This window comes from Erythranthe guttata, chromosome 2 (genome assembly GCF_056151865.1).
Source record: "Erythranthe guttata isolate IM_541 chromosome 2, IM_541, whole genome shotgun sequence".
Lineage (NCBI taxonomy): Eukaryota > Viridiplantae > Streptophyta > Magnoliopsida > Lamiales > Phrymaceae > Erythranthe > Erythranthe guttata.
The window spans coordinates 10,211,923-10,237,829 of record NC_142534.1 but is presented as its reverse complement, the minus strand read 5'-3'; the positions used below and the strand labels follow the sequence as shown (position 1 = coordinate 10,237,829).

Below are 25,907 nucleotides of genomic sequence, written 5' to 3'. Positions count from 1 at the left end.
GAGAGAGAGGGGAGAGAGAAGACTTCACGGAGGAGAAGAGAGAAGGAAGGAGAAGAGATAGAGGGAGGAGAGAGGAGAGAAAAAGGGGGAGAAGAGAGCTCAATAGACATGGCCGACCGAAAATGCTCAAGCGATGAAAAGAGTTTGGCTGGCGGTGGTAGAGAGATAGCGACGGTAGTGATTGCAGGTGTTGTGGCAGGGCCGACCCAAGCCCAAGGCGAGCAAGGCCGTCGCCTTGGGCCTCCAAAACATCGAAAATATTAGAGAGTCAAATTTTCATAAACTATCTATATATAAATATACTGAAATGCTATTCATAGAATGTTTTTTACTTGCTTGTAGTGCGATTTATTTCATTTGTAACTTTCCTAAAAAAACTCAAATTCGCCCGCTATTTCGTGTGTTATAATACGTGATTAATTCAACAATTTCGTGTATTTTTACTCGAAATGTATATATTTATCATTATAGAACAAGAACGACGAAACTGTTGGATTGGAAATATTCTTTAGCTTCGTGACATAAAACACGAAATTACACCTTATATTTAGTGGAATTTTACACGAAATTTAAGCCAACGATTTGTACAATTTAGTACGAAATCATTAATTGAATCTTTTTTTTTACTTTAACCAACTTATTTGTTAACACTCAGATAAATAAAATAAATTAATATAAATATTCTTAAACTCAAGTAAAAAAAAATTGACCTAAAAAATCAAATACAAATACAAGTTGGCCTAAAATTCAAATACAAATACAAATTGAACTAAAATTCAAATACAAATACAAATTGAACTAAAATTCAAATACAAATACAAATTGAACTAAAATTCATTACAAATACAAATGGACCTAAAATTCCAATACTAATACAAATTGAACTAAAATTCAAATACAAATACAAATTGAACTACCGACCAGACTTTAATTGCTCGTACAAGAGTAGTTGGGGTTTGAACATTTTGAGTAAGTGCCTCAGGTTTTTAGCTCTATGATGTACCCATGCCGGATGGATAGGTGGTAGAGGACTATTCACGACCAAATTAACAAGCATGAAATGATTGTTGTGCAATGTCACAACAATCATACATGATAAGTGACCACTGACAAAAGTTAGGAAGGTAAGTCATACTCCCTACTTGGGTTAAAAGTACCACTAATGCACTGTACTTTGTAGCAATGTCCAATCTCATTTCATTCATGTCCATCCAATAAGTTTGTAGACAAGGCTCTGAGCTCCGGTCACACTTGCGTATGACCTCAACGTATCCAGCACTGCCAAACATCGCCGTGTACACATTAGCACGCTCGTATAACTCAATAAGAAACTCCCATCTCACTTGCGTCCATCTTTCTTGATCCCCGTACACGGCTTGAGCAACGCACTGGTACCCACAGTTGGCATCCGCCATCACGTTAACATAATCTTGAATAAGACGGACAATATACTGGGCACGAAAGAATAGAAGTCGATTCCTTCATGTGCAGGTATTGTAGGGGCAGAAGATTCTTGTGTGGGAATACGAGAACCACGACCTTTCATCTTCGATTGAGGCATTCCATCAGTGTTTCTCTCAACCTTTGCTTTAGGAATATTTGCACCAGATGAGGATTGGCGACCCTTGGAACCACAAGACGACTTAATTGTCTCCTCATCAATATGATACTGCCATCCGGAAGGGTCTCTCTTTGTCGAGTTATTCTTTCGTCCTTTGGTCTTAACAAATGATGGCTCGGACAGATGCAACGTAGACGGATAAACGATGCCACACAATGAGGCCACGACATTTATCTTACTCGTGTAATTTATCTTCTTCAAATTGCAATTCTGGTCATCAATCTGTCTATCCACAATCGCCTCGCGGTTTACTTGATACTCAGGTAGTTCCGAAGGTTCAACTGCCATAAGTCTGAAATGACGAACGTGTCATTATCTTCCATTTTTTGAACAATTTTGCACGCGCAAGGAGCCCATGAGTATTCCAAAGAAAGTGTGTAAAAATACTCGGATCTTGCATCGTCGGGGACTCCATCTCCAGATGCGAAGCTACAGTATGCTTCGTTATCTTGGATGATAATGAAAAATCGCACTTCAGCTGACTAATTTGGATATAAACTCGGTCCCGAAGTTTGCCTTGCACGTTATTTAGACCTCCGGTCTAATCATTTAACCAACCCTTCGCAAAAGAATGAACACTCTCCACCCTATTCGATTAGAACGACAATCAAAGTATACAACGACAATCAAATTACAAAATAAATATTATTTTTATATAATATATTTTTTCATTAAAATAACTAAAACATGTAATACATGTTGGTGCTCGTGTTGCCAAAATGATACACATTGCGGGTATAGGCTCGGACAAACTTCTCCTTGTATATCAACCACGTATCATTCAAATATTGTATCAGTCTAGGATATCCTGCATACCGTCCAACAATTTCATTGTTATTGTAATGATACTCTTCTTCGGTTTATGATTTCACCAGCTTAGGCCACAACACACGTCGGAATAATAGACCTTGGTCTTTGTTGCCTCCCATAATTTTCGTGCATTTGCCTCAACATTTCTGTTTATATGGAATATACACAACATATGATACGAAACTGGAAAAACATTTGGCAGTGATTTCAAGAGACCCAACTCCCTGTCTGTCAAGATCGCATCAGGTTCGACACCATCTAGCAACTCTCTCAAACAATTCAAAGTCCACTCGTAGGTGTCTGCATCTTCATGCGACATAAATGCAACAGCAATCGTAAAATTCCTCCCAACTGGAGTTATCCCAATTATTTCCAAAAGAGGCATTCCATATCTACATCAATGTTTTTTTACATATTTAAACGATACAATATATTATAACACAACAATCATAATTTAAACAATCGTAATTTTTACTTATTGGTTTTGTATGTGCAGTCCATCAATATAACATACGGGAACAACCATAGTAACTTAATAGATTCGGGATATGCAAACATAACATCTGTTATTGTGTTGCTCGTTTCACTATCGACGCGATGCCAATATCGATACTCGCCTTGTTGAAAGTTATTCATCAGAAATTGAATAACAGTCATGCACTCCATTTCCTCAGATTTAATCTTGGCCAACTCATTGTAAACATGCTTCATAGAGGTTTGTATCGTCGGATCGTCGGATTATCTTTCCTCAATCTATCCATGATTAGCATTGGCTCACGTGAGAATTTCTCAATTTTTTTTATTCTTGCTTTCTGTTGTGGAGTTATACGACTAGTCGAATCATGTCCGTGAGGAAACAAAGCCGGAGGATGAGTATGCCTGCGATCGCTGACAGTCAACATCAAACCTTGACTTTTTGCCAATCAATTTGAACGGGCAACCACATTTTTTGTTCTCCATTCGTTTGTCGGCCATGTCCGTATTTGTCACATGTCAAATACTGTGCATTCTCCATTCTAGACTGACAAATCAAACGGTGAGAATGACTAATTGTAGTTGCTTTGGCCCAGTTGATTAATTTTTCCCTACTATCGAACACAATATCAACTTGGAAGAAGTGAGAGAAATATAAGTTGTCTTCATATGGTTGCGTAAAAAAAATTAAGTTAGATACTTGCACAAAAAAAACACAAAAAAAACTAGGGATTTCGTGTACAAATGTACACGAAATTAATGAGAAATGACTTATTTCGCACCGTAACCGAAAAAAAATGCACTATGAATAGTAAGCCCCTAAATATATGTACATTTTTCTTTAAAATTTGTCTTCGGCTAAGTTTGCAAAAGAATTCGTATTGTACAACGGAAGTCGTGCGTTCGAACCCCGTGTAAAACAATAATAGGTTTTTTGGTTTTGTGTTTGGAAGGGCTGTCTTTTTCGTTTATTTCTTTTTTACATTTATATGTGCCAATCTAATAAAGCACAAAACATAAATAAGAAAACATAATGCCAAGCTAAAGGACCCAAAATGGTAAGCAAATAATCGAGTTTTTTAACACAAAATTCTCATGTTTCATTTTTATTCCTAGATTTTTTTTATGGTTTTTGTATTTGAATTTAATAATCTGGCTCTTTATTATTTTAGAATTAATCACAAAAAGATCTATATGCATAAAAAACAAAATCTTGCAAAAAATATGTTGAAAATGAAGTTATGGACTTGTGGTTGAGGAATGAGTTGATAAGTTAGTATAAGGGTGGTAATTAAGAGGGCCTCGTTTTCGATTTTCGCCTCGGGCCTCCAGGACCCTGGGACTGGCCCTGCGTTGTGACGGCAGAGGTCGGCGATGAGTCGGCGGTGTTGGTGCTGTTGAGTCTGTAGTGAAGATCAGCGTGGATCGGCAACATTGGCGGAGTTCGGAGTGCAGGCGGCAGTGGAGGTCGGCGGCGGAGGGCCGATGGTGGTAGAGGCGGAGGCAAAAGGCATAGAAGTGGTGAAAGACGAAGAAGAAAGAATCCACACATTTTTCTAGTTTTCCTCATTTTTTTTTAGGTAAAGGCTTTTTCCTTATTTTAGGTTATAATTTTTCACTTTTTTCCCCAAATTACTTTACTCGATATTTTTCTTTGTAACCAAACAGGAAAAATATATTACTAAGACTTTTCACATTTTTACATATTGTTTTATGCAAACCAATCAGACCCTTATTGTTTTGTATCTTTAAAAATAAACATAACCTATCTTATTAATAAAAGTAAGGTTGCTCCTAGTAAACCTGGTAAATTTTTCCCGCTCATTTGATAGTTATATATAATTGTCATTTACTTAACTAATTAATTTTATTATTTTATTTTATTTAATATAATCAAGTTTCATACGTATTTTTTCTTACTAAAATTGTCATTTTACTTAATATTAATTTTATGGGAAAATTATATAAAAAAATTGTTTAAAAAAACATTGGTTTTTATCTTATTAATAAAAGTAAGGTTACTCCTAACAAACTCTTGAGATTTAATGACATCATTGATTTCCAGTAAATTTACTGAGACCTCTTATGTGTGTTTAATAAGAAGATTCATCAAACTTCTACCGTAACTGAGATAAGATAAATATACAATCATATTGCATTAAAAAAAAGTTAAATTAATAAATATGGCAAAAAAAATTATGAACGGGGATTACCATCAATACATATAGCAAAAGGGGTGGCTGGAACTAATACAAAATTTTCTTACTTTAATACGACCAAGTTTAAAACAACAATTCAATACATATTTGTAACTTTTTTCTTACTTTAATACCAAAAAATTCAAAGTACAAAAATACCCCTTACCTACAAAATATCAACTTATACCAAAAGATATTCAAATTTCTTAGTTTAATACCAATTCAAAAAAAATCACAAAAGAACCTTCCCAAAACCAACCACACCCCAAAACTCACCGTCGCCGCCCGTCCTCCACCTACCTACCGCCGCTGACCGCCGCGACCCAAACGAACCTGGCGCCCCGTCGCCGACGTCCCTAGACCAACAAATCGCCGCCGCCGTCGTTATCCCCAAGTAAGTGTTAGGCTTTTTTTTCCTTTAGATATTGAGTTAAATTTGATATGGATAGTTAGGATTTGATTGTTTTAGGTAGGAATGATCATTATTTAGAGATGGGTGCCTCTAATTTCAGTTGATTTGAGCATTGATTTGAGATTTCGTGGTTTGTTCTTCGTCTCCCCAAAATCGACACATTCAGGTCGATTTTGCGCATTATCGAAAATTTGAATTATCAAATTTTGACTGATTCCTGTAGAAATTGTGGAAAAATCGACCATTTTATCTTAATGGGTTCTCCTTGCTCGTAAACTACCATTTTATTGTCATTTGACTTTATTTTACAAGTTGTGTAAGGTTTTGATTTCTTTAGTTTCGAGATTTTTTAGGAGGGTTTTGTTGGTAGGAAGAAGAAAAAGGAGGAGGAGGTGAGGGGTTTATGAAGAAGGAGAAGGGTTTGAGGAAGGTTTGTGTGTTTGGTATTGAAGAAAGAAAAATGAGATTTGTAATGTATTTTTAGTTTTGATTTTCATTAAGGATATTTATGTCATTAATTATTTATTATCTAATTTTTATTCTGAAGGTATTAAAGTAAGAAATTTTTGGTATTAGTTCTAGCCACCCCGTAGCAAAACATCAATGTTAATTGAAACTTCAATTATGTGGTTTAAATTGAATTTTACTTTGTATTAGTTTTACTTCAATCTCGTGCATCGTACGAGCCAAAAATCTAATTCCTATAAAAATACATATCATGGTTATTCTTTTTTAATGGTAATTCATTTTTATTAACATTTTTTAACCATTGTATATTTATAAGCATGAAAAAATCTTATTTATCAAATTAATGCAATAAATAAGAAGTTTTCATGCTTATAATAATTTTGTTATTGTCTCGGCGATGTTTATTTTGTATGATTATTTTATTTGGTAGAACACTATTTATTATTGTTTACGTATTTTTAAAATTGTACATTTTTTCATTGCATTAATTTGATTAATATGCAATGGTTAATTTAATGTTAACAAAAAAAATTACCATGATATGTATTTTAATAGAAATATGTTATGCTTTTTTAAAGATAAAAAAAAAAAAAAAAAAAAAAAAAAAACTAAAAATTGGGGGGAAAAAATGGAAATGGATGAAGTCGCCACTGTCACTGGCAACTCCACAATATTTTATTATTATTTCTTTGAATTCGCCGTTAGAGTGGCCCGCTAGACCGGCGACCAACTCCAATTCGTTTACACCTAACAAAACAACTCCATTTTATTTACACTATTTAAAATCAACCCTAAAAGAAATTACCCCAAAAAGTGATGTTATATAATGAATAAAGCAAAATGTAAAATCAGATGGACATTTTATGTGTGTAACATAGAGGAGATATATATTTTTCCTTGCCTTACTAATGCATTGTAATTATCAAAAAAAAAAAAAAAAAAAAAAAAGAGGAGAGAGAGAAGAGAATGGGTGACTGAACATTGGTCCACCGAGACCTCTAATATAGTTTAATATCCGTGTTCGTGTGTGATTTAGAGAAACCCATTTTCCTAGTCACCGCGCTATCAGCTCTGGGCAGAGAATCCATGGATTATAAACTGTTGGAACACACAGGATATACATGGCTAATCAAGTGTTTGAATCCCTTAATACAATGGACTTCACACTAGATTTAAGATTGTGCAAACATTGGCCCTTGTAGTGGTCTTCAAGGTGACTCAAGACAAGTCACGGCACAACTGGTTCTCTAGTGAATTCATGGTGATGCATAGGTGTTAAGGATTAATGGTGTATAACTATACCATAAAAATCTCTACTCAATAAGTGGGAATCACTTTTAGATAGCTAGGACGAAGGAGTTTAGTGAACTTGTCTATACGAACACCCACTCAAGTATGCGAATGTCACAACACAGTGACTGATAAGACGCAATGCACATCCATTAAGTACTAGTCTCGAAAGGAAAATGCCGGTATCCTCATTGTTGCCGTAGCCCATCGACTAAGAACTGGTTTAACAATTACATTACTTATATTGAATTATCTCACGGTTCTAGTAAATCAATTCGAAGTGATAGAGTAAATTTTACGGATATATCTATGCGTTTGTATGGGACCATAGATATAGAATTCCAAAATATGAATTTCCTTATATACGAATTAGGGGTGTTCATAAACCCGCCAAACCCATCGACTAAGAACTGGTTTAACAATTAGGGGTATCCTCATTGTTGCCGTAGCCCATCGACTAAGAACTGGTTTAACAATTACATTACTTATATTGAATTATCTCACGGTTCTAGTAAATCAATTCGAAGTGATAGAGTAAATTTTACGGATTTGACACTCGCAAAGTGTGGGTTGGTTTTCAGATTGTAATATTAAAACCCATTCGTAACCCACCCCGCCCCGCATATATAAATATAAATACAACTGTTTTGTGTACTAGATAGCCTAGTTAGGGTTTTTTGATTTCGCAACACTTCAGCAGCTTCCATTATGCGTCTTTTCCCTTCTACCGACTTCTCCATTATTTATTTGGGTATTCTTCCAAATCTCAAATCTGAGCTTTCTATATCTATTCTCAGATCTCAGTCATTCACTTAGAAGCTACAAGTCAGATTCACGTCTTATTTAAAAAGAATTTTATTTATTCATGAAATTTTTGAAAATTTTATTTCTAATGTTGAATATATATATATATATATATATATATATATATATATATATATATATATATATATATATATATATATATATATATATATACAAACTGGTAATTTCAATTATCAACTGGCCTTTCATATGTTTCTGATGTATTTGTAATTTGTGTGGAGGTGTTGTGGTCCCTTCAGCTTTTTACACAACATCTGCCTTCAAATATTAATCTAATGATACGCGTTTTAATTAACGTTGTTAGCTAAACAATAGTGTCAACAAACTTCAAAGTTGCATGTAATCCTAGTGCTATTTAATAATGAGAAGGTTAGTTGTGCATTTGGATAGGATGTAAACAAACATCGAAATACAAAACATTACAATATCCAAATCATTAATAACAACTGAATGGAACCAAACATTGCATATAAAGCAAAGATGAACACAACAACATCCAAATAGAAAATACATGAAATGAAAGTTGAACATACATTACCCGCAATATCCAAAATTTCACCCCACAAAATCAGTGGATGCCCACATACCAATTACCGCAAATAAAAAAAACACCAATTATATCAAGCCTCTTGACCCTTAGAGCATCTTCCACCCTAATCACCATTTTTTCACCAAATCCTATTTTTGGTGGTGAAAAAATGGGTTTATCTCCCACCCTTAGCACACCATTCTATAATTTCACTACTTTTGGTGAAGAAATAGTGCATTTGGTCTCCCACCAATTCCAGCAATTTTACACTAAACAATAAAATAATAATATTTCACCATTTTCCTATTTATAGAGAATAGCATTTGGTTTGGTCTCCCATGGTATTTCATAAAATATATCACAAAATTATAATTTAATGTTAATCATAATTTTAATCTATTTTAATTTTAAAAATATTGATTATAGATCCGATTATAAGTAATAATTTTATTGATTATATAATCTTAGAATTATATTTAATTTTAAAAAACTATTGAAACATGAATGAAAATCGACGTAAATTATTATACATATAATAAAACCACACATAAACAATAATTTCATTACTAAATGCATAAAAATATTACAACACGATTTAAAAAAAAAAAACATTACAACATTTTTTTGGCCAAAACAAATTATTGCATTGATAATTTTGAAGGTCAAAGGGGCCTCATCAAAACCTTGTTTGGCCTAACAAGGAAAGAGTACCCCTTATAAGCACATGGTCTCATTCACCATTATTGTCGTCATCATCTTCAACACCATCTAGTTGGTCACGTTTATCCCACAAATGTGCTACCAGCCGTCTTCTTAGTTCATTATGTTCTCCTTGATTTATCAGATTCCGATGTCGACCAAGAAAACTAACATATTCCGTATTATTTATATCTCTTGAAAGTTCAGCTAGAGGGACAGTGGGTGAACTTTCATAGTCAAGAATGGCGTTTAGATATCCACTACGTTCCTCCTCAACTATCATATTGTGCATAACAATGCATGCAAACATGACATCATGTAAGTCTTTTTTATTCCAGAATCGAGCCGCTCCTCTAATAATTGCAAACCGAGCTTGAAGAACTCCAAATGCTCGTTCTACATCTTTGCGATATGATTCATGTTTTTGTACGAAATAAGTTTATTTGGCACATTTGGGTACACGAATGGATTGTACTAAAGTTGACCATTTAGGATAAATACCGTCAGCTAGATAATAACCGACATCATAATTCCTACCTTTGATCGAATAATTAACTGGTATAGATGTACCATTGGTTAATGCTTGAAATAGAGTTGATTTTTGTAGGACATTAACATCGTTATTTGTACCTGGGAGGCCGAAGAATGCATGTCATATCCAGGTATCATGCGATGCTACTGCTTCGAGTATGATTGTGCATTTTTTGTTGCGTCCACGGTATGCCCCTGCATGAGCTGTTGGGCAATTTTTCCACTCCCAGTGCATGCAATCTAGGCTCCCCAACATCCCAGGAAAACCACGAGACTCTGCAACTTGTAACAACTTTTCAATGTCTTCCGCATTTGGATTTCTCAGATAAATTTCACCAAATACCTTGACGATATGACGGCAAATGTTTTTAACAAATCTGATAGAGTTGACTGAGCAATCCGAAAATATTGATCAAATGAATCAACAGAAGTACCGTAACCAAGAAATTGGATAGATGCACACATTTTTTGATAAGATGTAAAACTTTGTCGTCCTGTATTGTCGTACGATTTCCTCCATGAAGTTGATGTTCTTTTAAAGCCCTCCTAATTCGTTAAAATAAATCACGACTCATCCGGAATCGCCTGCGGAATTGTGTGTCGTATGTGGGATTTTCACCAAAATAGTCATTTTTTAATAGAACTGCGCCAGCTTCCCTTCCACGATCCGTATATGCATGGCCATCAACAGCCCCACCCCAGGTAACATGATCCTGAGATTGCGATAAATAAAATTGTTGCATCATTTGTTGTTGTTGAATGGTATAATTCCATATATAATTAGTGTTTCGAGTTTGAATATCAAACTCGTTTGAAGAATCTTCAAAATCAGATTCATTGGTAGATGAAGATGATGAAGATGATTGGCTTAAAATATAGTGAGATGGTCCTGCTTTGTGATTCATTGTTTGATGTGTAATGGTTTGAAGTGTAATAACTTCACCATCATTAACTTATAGAATACTAGTTGCAAGTTATCACGTAAATCATTGCAAGACATACTCTTCTCAATGATTTTTATCTCAAATTAATATATAGGCCCTATCTCAGATATGGGCTTCATGTCTTTGTCTCTTCATATGTTACTTTTTATTTATTGTTTTTGTTTTTTGCATCTTCGTATTCTTGCAATTTTGACGTATTTGTTTTGGCTCTTTCTCATGGAGATTTACTAACAAAAAGAGAAAATAAAATAAACAATTTATTGTGAGGTTCTTTAATAGATTTTACTTTATTCAATTCGTTTCAAAAGTAGAAAATAATAACTTTATTTTCAAAATTTATATGTACCACATAAAGTATTCGGATAACTTGATAAACTTGTTATCATATAGATGGTTTTAAAAGTAGAAACTAATAAATAATTCAATTTAATTTAGTGGGGTCCATAGCACTTGCTAACATCTATATGTTGCAGGAAACTTGTGGCTCTGTAGAATTTGTATAGCTTTTAATGTGTTGTCATTCAATAAAAAATGTGCTGCCTTAACTTTTAATGTGTATTGGATTTCAGTTTGCAGAAACTATTAATGTGTATTGTCATTTCAGTCTGCATAAACTATTAATGTGTTATCACAAAATCGTGTAGTCATTTCGGTGAAGTTTTATAATATTATTTACTATATATACTATTCAATTATTATGTTCTTCACCACTCAAAATCATACTCTCACCATATTTTCCTTCAGACAAATAATATTAGTATTTCTAAAAAGAAAATGAGTCAAAGGGGTCTTGGATTCAAGGTAATTGAGGACGAGATTCTTTGCAATGCATATGTACATCATTCAACTGATAGTGCGGTCGGAACATATCAGAGCAAAGACGATTTGTGGGCGAAAATACAGAACTACTACAACCACGAAGCTGTTGATGTAAATATTTTGAGCACAGAAACTTAAGGTCGTTAAGTTCTCAGTTCGACAAAATAGCTTCTTCGTGCACATTGTTCCGGGCAGCACTTATTCAAGTTACAGCTCGAAACCAGAGTGGTGGCAATGCTGAAAGCATGGTAAGTATATGTCTTATTAATACTTAAAAATAGTTCATTATAATTTATTTCCAATAAATTTTTTTATTACTAACCTTTACAGTTTGCGGAGGCCAAAGAACTATATATCATCAAAGAACCCAAAAATCAACCATTTAAGTTTGATCATACTTGGAAAATATTAAAATTTCACGTGAAATGGGCTGAACCAATTCAGCCGAGTACATCATCTCCCATTGGATACGGTACTTCATCTCCTCTTGGAGATAGTTCATCATCTCCTCTTGGACATAGTGACTCACATGACAGACCAAGGGGAATGAAAGGAGCGAAAACAAAAAAAAGACTCACAAAGGAAAAGGATCCCATATGGCAAGAGATGATGAACAGTGTTGGAAAGAGCCAAGATCTTATGCAAAAACAGCATGAAGAGTACTTAGATATGAAGAGAAAAAGAGAAGCACGTTCGGATTTATTGGTGAGCCTTAAGCAGAAAAAAGAAGACAATAGGGAAAAAAAACTAAAATTAAAGGCTTCTGAACAAGATATGGAGGTTATGAGAGTGGATTTGAGTACTCTCACACCCTTTAGTAAACAATTCTGGAGTGATAAGAAACAAGCCATCATTGATAGGGGAAGCAGCTCCGGAGCTGCTAGGAATTTGAATTTTAGTGGAGAGGGAAGTGGACCAAGTGATGAAGATGTTTACGTCCCGGAATCTCCAAACAACAACAGAGAATGCAACTATGGCGAACATACTGGCGATGGACATTTCTCTAATTCGAACTATGATAGTCAACTATTAATCTTAGAAAATAAGGGGTACTCTTTCCTTGTTAGGCCAAACAAGGTTTTAACGAGGCCCCTTTGAATCAATAAAATTTTATTTTGGCTAGAAAAGAAAAAAAAAAACTTGCTAAGTAGTTTATGTGTATTTAATTTATATATTTTGTCTTGTAATTTATTATGTTACGTTATAATGTTATGTTTTTGTTGGTTTTTGATAATAAACATGTTTATTATTTAAACATATAACTTATTAGTGCCACACATATTTATATTTATTTATTAATAATAATAATAATAATAATAATAATAATAATAATAATAATAATAATAATAATAATAATAATAATAATAATAATAATAATAATAATAATAATAATAATAATAATAATAATAATAATAATAATAATAATAATAATAATAATAATAATAATAATAATAATAATAATAATAATAATAATAATAATAATAATAATAATAATAATAATAATAATAATAATAATAATAATAATAATAATAATAATAATAATAATAATAATAATAATAATAATAATAATAATAATAATAATAATAATAATAATAATAATAATAATAATAATAATAATAATAATAATAATAATAATAATAATAATAATAATAATAATAATAACAATAATAATAATAATAATAATAATAATAATAATAATAATAATAATAATAATAATAATAATAATAATAATAATAATAATAATAATAATAATAATAATAATAATAATAATAATAATAATAATAATAATAATAATAATAATAATAATAATAATAATAATAATAATAGTAATAGTAATAATAATAGTAATAATAGTAATAATAATAATAATAATAGTAGTAATAGTAGTATAATAATAATAATAATAATAGTAATAGTAATAATAATAGTAATAATAGTAATAGTAATAATAATAGTAATAATAGTAATAGTAATAATACTAATAGTAGTAATAGTAGTAATAATAGTAATAATAGTAATAATAATAATAATAATAATAATAATAATAATAATAATAATAATAATAATAATAATAATAATAATAATAATAATAATAATAATAATAATAATAATAATAATAATAATAATAATAATAATAATAATAATAATAATAATAATAATAATAATAATAATAATAATAATAATAATAATAATAATAATAATAATAATAATAAGAATAATAATAATAATAATAACAATAATAACAATAATAACAATAATAACAACAATAATAATAATAATAATAATAACAATAATAATAATAATAATAATAATAATAATAATAATAATAATAATAATAATAATAATAATAATAATAATAATAATAATAATAATAATAATAATAATAATAATAATAATAATAATAATAATAATAATAATAATAATAATAATAATAATAATAATAATAATAATAATCATAATAATAATAATAACAATAATAATAACAATAATAATAATAATAATAATAATAATAATAATAATAATAATAATAATAATAATAATAATAATAATAATAATAATAATAATAATAATAATAATAATAATAATAATAATAATAATAATAATAATAATAATAATAATAATAATAATAATAATAATAATAATAATAATAATAATAATAATAATAATAATAATAATAATAATAATAATAATAATAATAATAATAATAATAATAATAATAATAATAATAATAATAATAATAATAATAATAATAATAATAATAATAATAATAATAATAATAATAATAATAATAATAATAATAATAATAATAATAATAATAATAATAATAATAATAATAATAATAATAATAATAATAATAATAAGTAATGTATTTATCTTTTGAACACTAATTCATTAATTAACACTAATATATTTTCTATAAATATGCTTATAAATTGGTAATCACATGAAATTAGTTAATATAATAATTTTATATACTAATTATAAAATGGTGTTAATTACACCAAATCCTATTTTAATTTCTATATTTGATAGAAAAAATAGGATTTTGTGAAAAAATTGGTAAAATAGTAGTAGGGTGGGAGTTGCAAATTTCTTCACCAAAAAATTTGGTGAAAATATAGGATTTGGTAATATAGTGATATGTGGGTTGACCACAGTGGGAGACTAAAACTAAATCATCATAATTTTAGGTGTAATGCTGATTTAGTGATTTAAGTTGGGATGTTAAAAACACCTGAATTAGATGAAAAAAATAGGAAATAGTGATGGGTGGAAGATGCCCTTAGAGCATCTCCGACCGGTCTCACCATTTTTTCACCAAATCCCATTTATGGTGGTGACAAAATGGGTTCATCTCCCACCGGTAGCACACCATTTTAATCTTCCACCATTTTTAGTGGGAAAATGGTGGTTTTGGTCTCCAATGGGTATCACCAAAATTTAGACCAAATATTAAAATAATAATATTTCACAATTTCACCACTTATAGGAAATGGGATTTGGTTTGGTATCCAATGGCATTTCACCATATATGCCCCAAAACTATAAATCTAATGTTAATCGTAATTTTATAATATTTTATTTCCTAAATATTTATTATGGATCCAATGCTAAGTAATAAATTTTCTTAACTAAATAATTTAAAAATTATGTTATCAATTTTTAAAAATTGTCTAAACATGAAATAACATGAACTCAAATTATTTTAAATATAATAAAATCATACATAAACAATAATCTCATAAATTATTGCATAAATAAAATATTACAACATAAATTAATTTGAAATCATAAAAAAAAATCTCATTCACCATTATTATCATCGTCATCACCATCACAATCTTCAACATCACCAATTTGAGCACGTTTATCCCACAAGTGTGCTATCAGTCTCCTTCTTAATTCATTGTGTTTTCCTTGATTTATCAGATTTCGATATCGACCAAGAAAACTAACATATGCCGTATTATTAAAATCTCTCAAAAGCTCAACATGCGGGATAGAGGACGAACTTTCATAGTTAAGGTTTGTGGGAAATTGAGTATCATCAAAAATATAAGTGTTTCTATATCCACTGTGTTCTTCCTCAACTATCATATTGTGCAGAATAATGCATGCAAACATGACTTCATGTAAGTCTTCTTTCTTCGAGAATCGAGCCGCTCCTCTAATAATTGCAAATCGAGCTTGAAGAACTCCAAATATATGTCCGTTCCACATCTTTGCGGTACGATTCATGTTTTTGTACAAAATATTTCTCTTCGGCACATTTGGGTACACTAATGGCTTGTACTAAAGTTGACCATTTAGGATAAATACCATCAGCCAAATAATAACCAACGTTATAGTTCTTACCTTTGATCGAATAATTAGCTGGTGCAGATGTACCATTGGTCAATGCTTGAAACATAGTTGATTTTTGTAGGACATTAATATCGTTATTTGTACCTGGGAGGCCAAAAAATGCATGCCATATCCAAGTATTATATGACGCTACTGCTTCAAGTATGATAGTGCACTTTTTGTTGCGTCCACGGTATGCCCGTGCATGAGCTGTTGGGCAATTCTTCCACTCCTAGTGCATGCAATCTAGGCTCCCCAACATTCCAGGCAAACCACGAGATTCTGCAACCTGTAACAACTTTACAATGTCTTCCGGGTTTGGCTTTCTCAGATAAATCTCCCCAAATACCGTGAGGATATCGCGGCAAAATTATTTAACAAATTCGATTAGAGTTGACTCACCAATGCGAAAATAGTGGTCAAATGAACCAGCAGAAGTACCATAAGCAAGAAATTGGATAGAAGCACAAATGTTTTGATAAGATGTAAAACCTTGTCGTCCTGTATTGTCGTAAGATTTCCCCCACGAATTTGAGTGTTCTTCTAAAGCCCTCCTAACCCGTTGAAATAAACCACGACTCATTCGAAATCGCCTACGAAATTGTGAGCCGAATGTGGGATTTTCACCAAAGTAATCACTCTTGAGTAGAACTGCGCCAGCTTCTCTTCCACGATTTATATATGCATGGCCAACAACAGCTCCACCCCAGTTAGTATCATTCTGAGATTGCAATAAATAATATTGTTGTATCATTTGTTGTTGTTGAATGATATGATTCCACTGACAATTTGTGTTTCGAGTTTGAGTGTCAAACTCATTTGAAGAATCTTCCAACTCAGATTCATTACTAGACAAAGATGATGAAGACGGGGACTGACTTTGAATGTGGTGAGATGGCCCACCTTCTTCACTCATTATGTTAGTTCACTAGGAGTATGTGATTAAAAGTGTTTGATGAATAATGTTTACACTATCTTATATTTATAGACATAAGAATTATGGGTCTTGAGACTTGATTCTTTGCAGACACATTTGTCACTTGTATACAAAAAATTGTGGCTTTGCAATACATTTGTCATTTTCCCTTTGCAGATATTAACGTGGCTTTGCAGTAAATAATTTAACTTTGCAGACTATATCACTTTCTTGTTGCAGGAATTGTGTGGCTATGGCACAAAATGACAAGTGAATGGACAAGGCATGCATGTCTTGGTCCATCCCACTACAAAATAGCATTCAGCAAATTTATATATATTTTTATGAGTTAATTGCATACACCCCCTTGTGAAATGTCTAATTGCCGCAAAAGCCCCCGTGTTAAAACAAATAGCTTTAACCCCCTATGATGGGTTTTATTTAGCCCACAACCCCTGATCCAAATAAAATTCGTTGACTTCCTTGAAATGACTATAGTACCCTTGTCCTAAACAACTATTTTTCCAAATTGTGAAACAGACCCCAAAATTTTTTGATATACTTTAATAAAAATAAAATATATACAAGAGAAACTTAATATTTAAAAAAACATAATTAAACAATATATACTGAATAAAAAGTTTATAGTTTTAGAATTTTATTTTTTGTTTTAATAAAACATATAAAATAATGAAAAGAAAAGAAAAGGAAAGAAAAAAAACTTAAAAAAAGCCATCTTCTTCCCCAAACGTGCCAGCCAACCCCACCCCCCCACCCCCCCTCCCACCCCCCCCAAAACCCAAAACCCATCCTGTTCTCCGCCATCCACCATCTATCATTCACCATTTCCGCCACCTCTCTCCGCCGACCAAGAATTGAAGTCTGGAGATGGGAATTTCAAATAATACCTCCGCCGTTGGTGAATTCGATTTGACCGATTACCTCCATTGGCGGCGGCTCCGTCAACTGAAAATCCGTTCCCTAATCTTCTAAACTCCTTCGGAGATGTCCTCTCGGCATCCATATCGGAACTCTAAGAAGATGCAGATGGTGGTTGCCGGTTGGTCTCCACACCGTCGTCGGAGAAGAAAAAGGGGAAAAAGGGTTTCAAAAAAGTTTCTAAATTTTGCGATTTGACCCAAGAATTTTTATTATTTATATTTAAGTTCTATTGAATTTATGTTTATTATAAAAAATATTTTAGGGGCATTTGAGACTTTTCAAGTCAAAAAACCATCAACAAGTCGCACAAAACGCGCGTATGTCACACGATTTGCTGGTAGGGGGGCGGGTGACTTTGACTTGTTAACATAGGGGTGTAAGTGCTAATTGTTTTTACATAGGGACTTTTTCGGCAATTAGACATATCACAGGGGTGCCACTTGCTAAAAGCTCATATTTTTATATCATATACTAACTTAATTTATGTAAAGTTGAAAGCAAAATTTGGAGAACCACTTAGAAGGAGACACGTGTGTTCTATCAATCCAATTTATTTATTATACATATGATCAATTGTCATGTTCTTCACCATTAAAAATCGTACTCTCATCCTCCAGTAATATAATTGAGCATTTTTTTGCAAAAATGAGTCAAAGGGGTCTTGGATTCAAATTACTCGAGGATGAGATTCTTTGCAATGCATACATACAATATTCAAGTGATAGTGAGATAGGGACATACCAGAGCAAAGACGACTTATGGGCAAAAATAGCGAGCTACTACAACCACCAAGCTGTTGATGAAAACCAATTTGAGCGTAGAAACGTGAGGTCATTATGTTCTCGATTCGACAAAATAGCTTCATCGTGCACATTATTTCGGGCATCACTTACTCAGGTTAAGGCTCGAAACCAGAGTGGTGGCTGAAAGCATGGTAAATATATATCTTATTGATACTTATAAGTAATTCATTATAATTTATTCGCTTTCAATATTTTTACTACTTACCATTGCAGTTTGCAGAGGCCAGAAAACTATATATCATCAAAGAACCCAAAAATCAACCATTTAAGTTTGATCATGCTTGGAAAATATTAAAATTTCACGTGAAATGGGCTGAACCTGTCGGTCCAAATATCACATCATCTCCTCTTGGACATAGTACATCATCTCCTCTTGGACATAGTTCTTCGTCTCCTTTTGGACATAGCGGTTCTCAAGAAAGACCAATAGGAATGAAAGGAGCGAAGACAAAAAAAAAGACTCGTGAAGGAAAAAGATCCTATGTGGCAAGAGATGATGAGCAGCGTTGGAAAGAGCCAATATCTTATGCAAACGCAACATGAAGAGTACTTACATATTCAAAAAAAAAGAGAAGCACGTGCAGATTTATTGGTGAGCATTAAAAAACAAAAAGTAGACATGAAAGAAAGAAAAATAAAATTAAAGGCTCTTGAACATGATATGGATATTATGAGTAAGGATTTGAGTAATCTTACACCCTATAGCAAACAATTATGGAGTGATAAGAAACAAGAAATCATAGACAATGGAAACAGGTCAAGAGCTGCTAGAAATTTAAATTTTAGTGCAGGGGGAAGTGGAGGAACCGATGAAGATGTTTATGTCCCGAAATCTCCGAACAACAACAACTATGACAACAAAGACTATTAAGTACGGCATGAGAATTTAAATAAGCAGCCCATGATGATTTAAATTTATATAATTTATGTTATTGTTTATCATGTTTTGTTCTCATGTTATGTTGTTTGTTATTTTATGAGCTATATTGTAATTCAATTTAAATGCCCCGTTCTGTATTTCATCAATTAAAGTGTGTTTTGTTAATCATTCTATTGTTTCTTATTGTATTTTATTAATAGCAATTAGCGTATTAGTTAATTAAAGAAATGAACTAATAAACATTAATACCAACAAAATATACAAATTAATTAAAAATAAGCATATTTATATTTTTAGAATTAATGTTTTATTAATAATAACAAATGTATTTATATTTTAAAAACTAATTTAATAATTAATACCAATGTATTTACGATAAATATGCAAATAAGTTGGTAATCGGGTGCAATTAGTTAAAATAGTCATTTTATATGGTACTTAATAAAATGGTGTTAATTACGCCAAATCCTATTTTCACCTCTATATTTGCTAGGAAAAATAGGATTTGGTGGAAAAAAAAGGAAAATGGTGGACCGGTGGGAGATGAAAATTCCTTCACCAAAAAATTTGGTGGAAAAATAGGATTTGAGTATTTGGTGATATGGGGGTTGACCACGGTGGGAGGCTAAAACCAAATCTCTATAATTTTAGTTGTAATTGTGATATAGGAATTTTGGGTGGGAGACTAACAACACCTAAATTAGATGAAAAAATGGTGTTATGGTGTCCGGTCGGAGATGCCCTTACCCTTACTCTGAACCAAAGGCCTGTTTAAACCCGCTGAACTTACACCAAAACTACCGGATAATTTTTATATTTCGGCATCAGAATTTGCTTTGTTTAAGCGGGCTTGCGGCATTGTCGTGATGACGAAACCTCGAATTTGCAGTGCTACACTCCGTATTCAACGAGCCCTCGGAGTCGGACATGTTTGTTAGATAGTCCCAAACATTCACATTCACGGTGCCAGAATCTGACGAGATGTTAACTGCGTCGGTTTGAGGCAGTGCGACTCCCTCGATTTTGACAGGTTGCTTCGGGGTTTTCTTACATGGGTTCTCTTCATCATCATCTTTCGAAGACACAACCATCATTTCAGGGTTAGAATGGATATGAATTGGAGGAGGTGGTGCAAAGATGGTTTGCATTTCGTCCCATTTACTTTCCCCATAAGTACCATATAAATACGCGATAGGGTGGACCTATACAATCACCGGATGACATATTAATAATTCTACATGTCGACAAATTAAAAATAAAATTGTCTCAACATATTACGTAATATGTACTAAATATTCGAAATACCTTAAGAATGTCTGACCATATCAAATATGAGGCGTGTACATTGTTGGTTGTTTCGTTGTATGTCACACCAGGTAGCGTTAACATCCAATGAAAGGTGTTGTACTGTTTCTCAAGATCCAACATCTTTGTTGAACAACATTTCATTGAGAAATAATTACCGTGTGTTTTGTTGATCACCATCCGAGCCATCCCGATTGAATTTTTGTTTCTTTTGAACAACAAAACTGCCTAGACGGGCCTCATAAACTAAGATTTGCACAAACGTGTCGTCAATTTTGTCATCCCAAGCTAGGTTGTACGAAAAGAAATCTTCAGGAATTGTTATAGATTTTTTTGGTCACATAACTTCAGTGTTGTGCGATGGTAGTAGTGATTCATGTCTCATATTTATATAGTGCAAAGATGCAATATCAAGTGCACCATATGTAGTAATTCAATTATTTCTCAATTGAACCAAACATGTTGGCGTGAGAATATTACTTGATCGAACGTGTCATAATAATATACCTTTTAGTAGTCAAATTACAGATTATGATAGTTGCATGCGCAAATAAGAACTAACCAAAAAAAATTGTAGAGTAATGTATGGCATGTGATGATGGGATTTTTCATGCACATATCAGATTAGTTAGACAATATTGTAATACCAAAAAAATGCCACATGCACTAAAGAATGTTATTTAATTTTTGAAAAATAAAATCTTGCAGACCTGCCACCACTTTCACAATTCGAATATATTCCTTATTACATTGGAAAAATACAAAAAAAATATGCAGTTGATCTTACTTTATTGAATGTATAGGGTTGTTAGAAGATGCCAATGTGGACGTGATTCTTGAAGGACGACACTAGAGGTGAATGATGAATGACATAGTTATTTGAATGAAACAATCAACTCTATTTCAACATGCAAAATTATATCTTCTTATTTTGACGTTTTAATTTTTCTTGTAATTGTTTTATGCTGACGTGTTTAATAAATAACATAATGTATAATAAAATTTGCGTGATAAGTTTCAGTTGTTACTGGTTATCAAAATTATGTTTCCAACAATATATCCATGGAATTACAAATCCAGAAAATGTAGCAAAGTCTACAACATTTAAAAGCCAATCAAAACAAATTAAAACATGAAGGGATATTACAATATCACAATAACACTATGCCCCACAATTATTCACCGCCATTCTCACCTCCATTTGACAAGGCCCCTTTGTATGTGTGGAATCTTGTGCCGACCTTTCTGTCTCTTAACCGAGTTAGTTGGTTCTTCTTTACAAAATTTTGCCGTCATTCCACTGGGGCATTTCCCATTACCACAAACCTCGAACGAACTGAGCATTTCAATGTCGTCCACTGCATCAGACCTCTCAGTATAGCCGTGCATAGTTTTCAACTCATTCCACTTGTGGTCTCCCGTAGGGCGATAAGCTACCGCAAAAACGTTTGTCTAAAATTGAAACCGAATAAATTCAAATAAATATTTAGTTATTGTAATAAATAATATCTTAAGGTATTATGGAAATCCGACTTACCTTAAAGATGAAACTCCAGACTGGGTTTATCGCGTAAACCGTATTATTTTCCTCGCAAAGTTCGACACTGGGACACACGAGAAGCCATTTGAACGTTTTGTAACGTGTTTCTATTTTTTCCAACTTCTGCATGCATATATTGTAGCTGAAATCCAACCCATAGTGTTTATGAATGGCAACATTGGCAATGAGGACCGCAAATAGTTTGGGTTTTCCTCGTTCAAAATTGTCTCGTTCAGCTTCTGATGCCAACATGTTGATGAAACAACTGTCGACATGCTCATCCCAGTCCAATTCATAGAATATCTCTTTCTGACTGGGTTTTTTGGGTGATGGTATATCCATGATCTTTGTTTGGAGTTCTGGAACTATGTACGTTTGCATTTATATTTATTTTTTAGTCAAATATTTTCATTTAGAAAACAACAATTATTGTAAAAGCAATATAGAACAACAAAACAAGGTTGTAAAGAAGACCCTGCGTAAGGTCTTGTTGAGTAATAGATCTGCAAATATATAGCACTATTTGCTTTACCAAAACCCTACTTTTCAGATAAGGCATATATTCCTCACCACAAACAAACAAAATCTCAATAAAACAGAATCTAACAGATTTGTTTTGTCATGCTTTCATTACAATTGGTTCAAAGTTTATAGTGATATAGCACATCGACCGGGTCAAGACTGTCAATGAAATGGGAGAAAATAGAAAAATAAATTATGTTAAAATACAATATATTAATACAGTTTAGTTTTGAAACATGTAGTTCATATACACTTATCTCATGGATATTTCCCACACGTTTCATATTTGAAGTTGCACAAAGCAATTTCTTTGAATACAGGTGTCATGTTTATGTACATGCAACCAAACCAATCCAAGTATAAAAGAAAGACCAACACTTTTAATAAAATTGGGTAGTATCAATTGAAGCTGCAGCAAGGGAGGTACATGAACACAATCATGTTTATTCATAAAACAAAATTAAGAAAAAAATACTTCTAATTTGAGCCAAATTATTTTCAATCCGTTACTCTTATCATCCTTTTGTTCGTTATAATTTTGTACATTAATATTTTGTGCTTCTATTTTCATCAAGTATGGTGATGACACGCAACCAACGTATCGCATCAACGTTTAATGGAGTCGAGTGGCCGGTCGAGTATGATGATTTCATGATGGACCATGTTGATTATTTCTCATTGCCTTACGATACCCTTGCCAATGATGTTGTGTTCAATTCGGTTCTCGAAGTGGTTGCGGTTGAAATGCGCAGGATGTATAGGAGAGAGATAACGAACGAGGAGGTGAAGGGTCGAGTACAAATGATGCGTAATCAGTACCACACATTTCTGGATTTCCTTATGTTACCGATAATGGAATACAATAGCCAGACAAAAAATGTGACAACTAACGACACGTATGACCCGACAGTGAATGGACATGTTCTATTTTATTCCAAAATTATACAAGTCACTAATGTGCTTTATTTAGGAGAATATATACCTTGTTGCTTAATGTGAAATTTTTATTTTTTTTATAAAATGCAGAAGAAACTCTTGTACAATTATTTTCGCGCCAACAAATTTACATATTTTGATACGTGTGAACTCATCTTCAACGAAAATGAGGCAGGAGCGATCGACTTAGGTGGTGGCCAAGGGGATCGCATTGAAGATCCGATACTAGTCGAAGCGGGGTACAAGTTTCGATGAATACTCGACACATGATTCTGACATGGAAGCCGATCGAGCAATGTATCTGGACTACATGGAAATGCAATAACTCAATGAAAATCCTTGGGAATGGGGTTGGGACGCTGCACCGGTAGAGTTGGATGCCGGTATGACGGCTGAGGTTGGCTGGGATAATGCACCGGAACAGTTGGACAATGGTGTGGCGAGTGTGGTTGACGGGGATAATGCGATGGACGACTGGGATTCTGCATTGGAAGAGTTGGAGGAAGGAAATGTGGTTGATTCCGACAATGAATCGTTGGCCGAATCTGAGGCTAATTCAGGAGTCACTCAGTCTTTAGAAATTTGGCCGTGGTGTGCATGTGTCGTTTTTTTTACGTGGAAGTATTATTTTTGTGTATGTCTAATTAGTACAAGTCATGTGTTGTTGTTTTATTTTGTCTAATGTATATGGGGTTTGACTTCATGTTTTGTAATTTTCGTATGTATGATCATGTTCTTATTAGTACGGTAGGTCGTATGATGTTGTTGTTAGTAAAGGCGGATGTTGTAGGATGGGGTTTGAAGGTTTGCATTTCTTCTGTGAATTTCTCCGTAAATACCATAACCGCCAGCATTGGGGGTTAGCCTCCAAAACTACGTGCATGTGCAAGGAGAGGTAACAAACAATATAATTTTATTTGCGTATACAATATAACCCCCAAACTACGTGGCTGCTCAAGGAAAGTTAACAAACAACAAATGAAACTCTATGTTATGTGAATGTTGTATTTTTATGCACGTATTAAAGGAGTTAAATAATATTTCATTACAAAACATGTCAGATTTCTCAATAAGATAACATTCTTTTATCTTGACAAAATAAATATTCTCAAATTACACCACCCACGATATTCGAATATATTTCTTCTGTAGAAAACAAACAGAGAAGATATTATGTGATTCTACTTTATTATGTGATTGGGGGTTGCTAGTGGATTCCTATATTTTCGTGCCTTTCCCCTACAACTGCTTATGAAGCTTAATAATTGATGTGGACCATCCTAAAGAAGAAATTAATGGGTAAAACCGTGACTCGTTGTCTATAAAGAGACAAGAACCTTGGCATGTGAAGACGCCACAATTGATTGCAAAGATCGATTGATAAGTCGGGGTGAACGCACAAAATCCACCGATATGTTCGAAAAGTTCTTAAAGAACCAAATAGAATAATCTCAATTTAATCATCAAAATTCGTCCCTTAAAATAAGCCAAATTGACAACCTATTTATAAGATCTAAAAATACTCATTTTTCACAAGGAAAGTGACTCTTACCTAAACTATAATAACAAAACCAATAAATAAGAAAATCCTAACCATAAAGAACTCTAAAATAATAAAAACATAATAAATCCTAAAATAAAAACGTGAATAAATTTATTAAATAACTTGAACTTCAAGTCGACTTCCCGGTCACCCTTGTAAACTCGCGTAGCCATTTGGCTGTGCACGTGCAGACATTTCAAACTCGATTTCAATATTGTTCTGCTTTGAATGTCTCTCCGCTCAAAACATGAAAGCCGTAGAACTTTCAGTTGTTGTTTCTCAGCAATTTGAATCATCTTATTAGATGTCATATGAGAGAGTTATAAGATGAATGATAAACTCTGCCAGAATTATACGGAACTTTTGGGATGCATGAAATTCGACTTGGCCAACAAATTTCCTTTTTCTTTTCTTCCAATTCCAAACCATGAACTATTCAATGGTCTTATTCAAACCTTTAGTCTCCAAGGACAACTTGAGTAGCATCTTTAAACTCGTACGCTTTCGCTTCTTCCAATTCTTTATCTTAGAACTTGACGGGATCATATCAATAGTT

At 32.5% G+C, this 25,907-nt stretch overlaps 1 protein-coding gene across 1 annotated transcript; it reads left to right on the top strand.

Annotated features, from left to right (window-relative positions):
* Nucleotides 1–18,467: 18,467 nt before the first annotated feature.
* On the top strand, nucleotides 18,468–19,168 carry LOC148772301 (uncharacterized). The gene is made up of 2 exons (XM_088814976.1): nucleotides 18,468–18,719; nucleotides 18,839–19,168. The coding sequence occupies exons 1-2, from the start codon at nucleotides 18,468–18,470 to the stop codon at nucleotides 19,166–19,168; spliced, it is 582 nt and encodes a 193-aa protein (XP_088671102.1).
* Nucleotides 19,169–25,907: the final 6,739 nt, after the last annotated feature.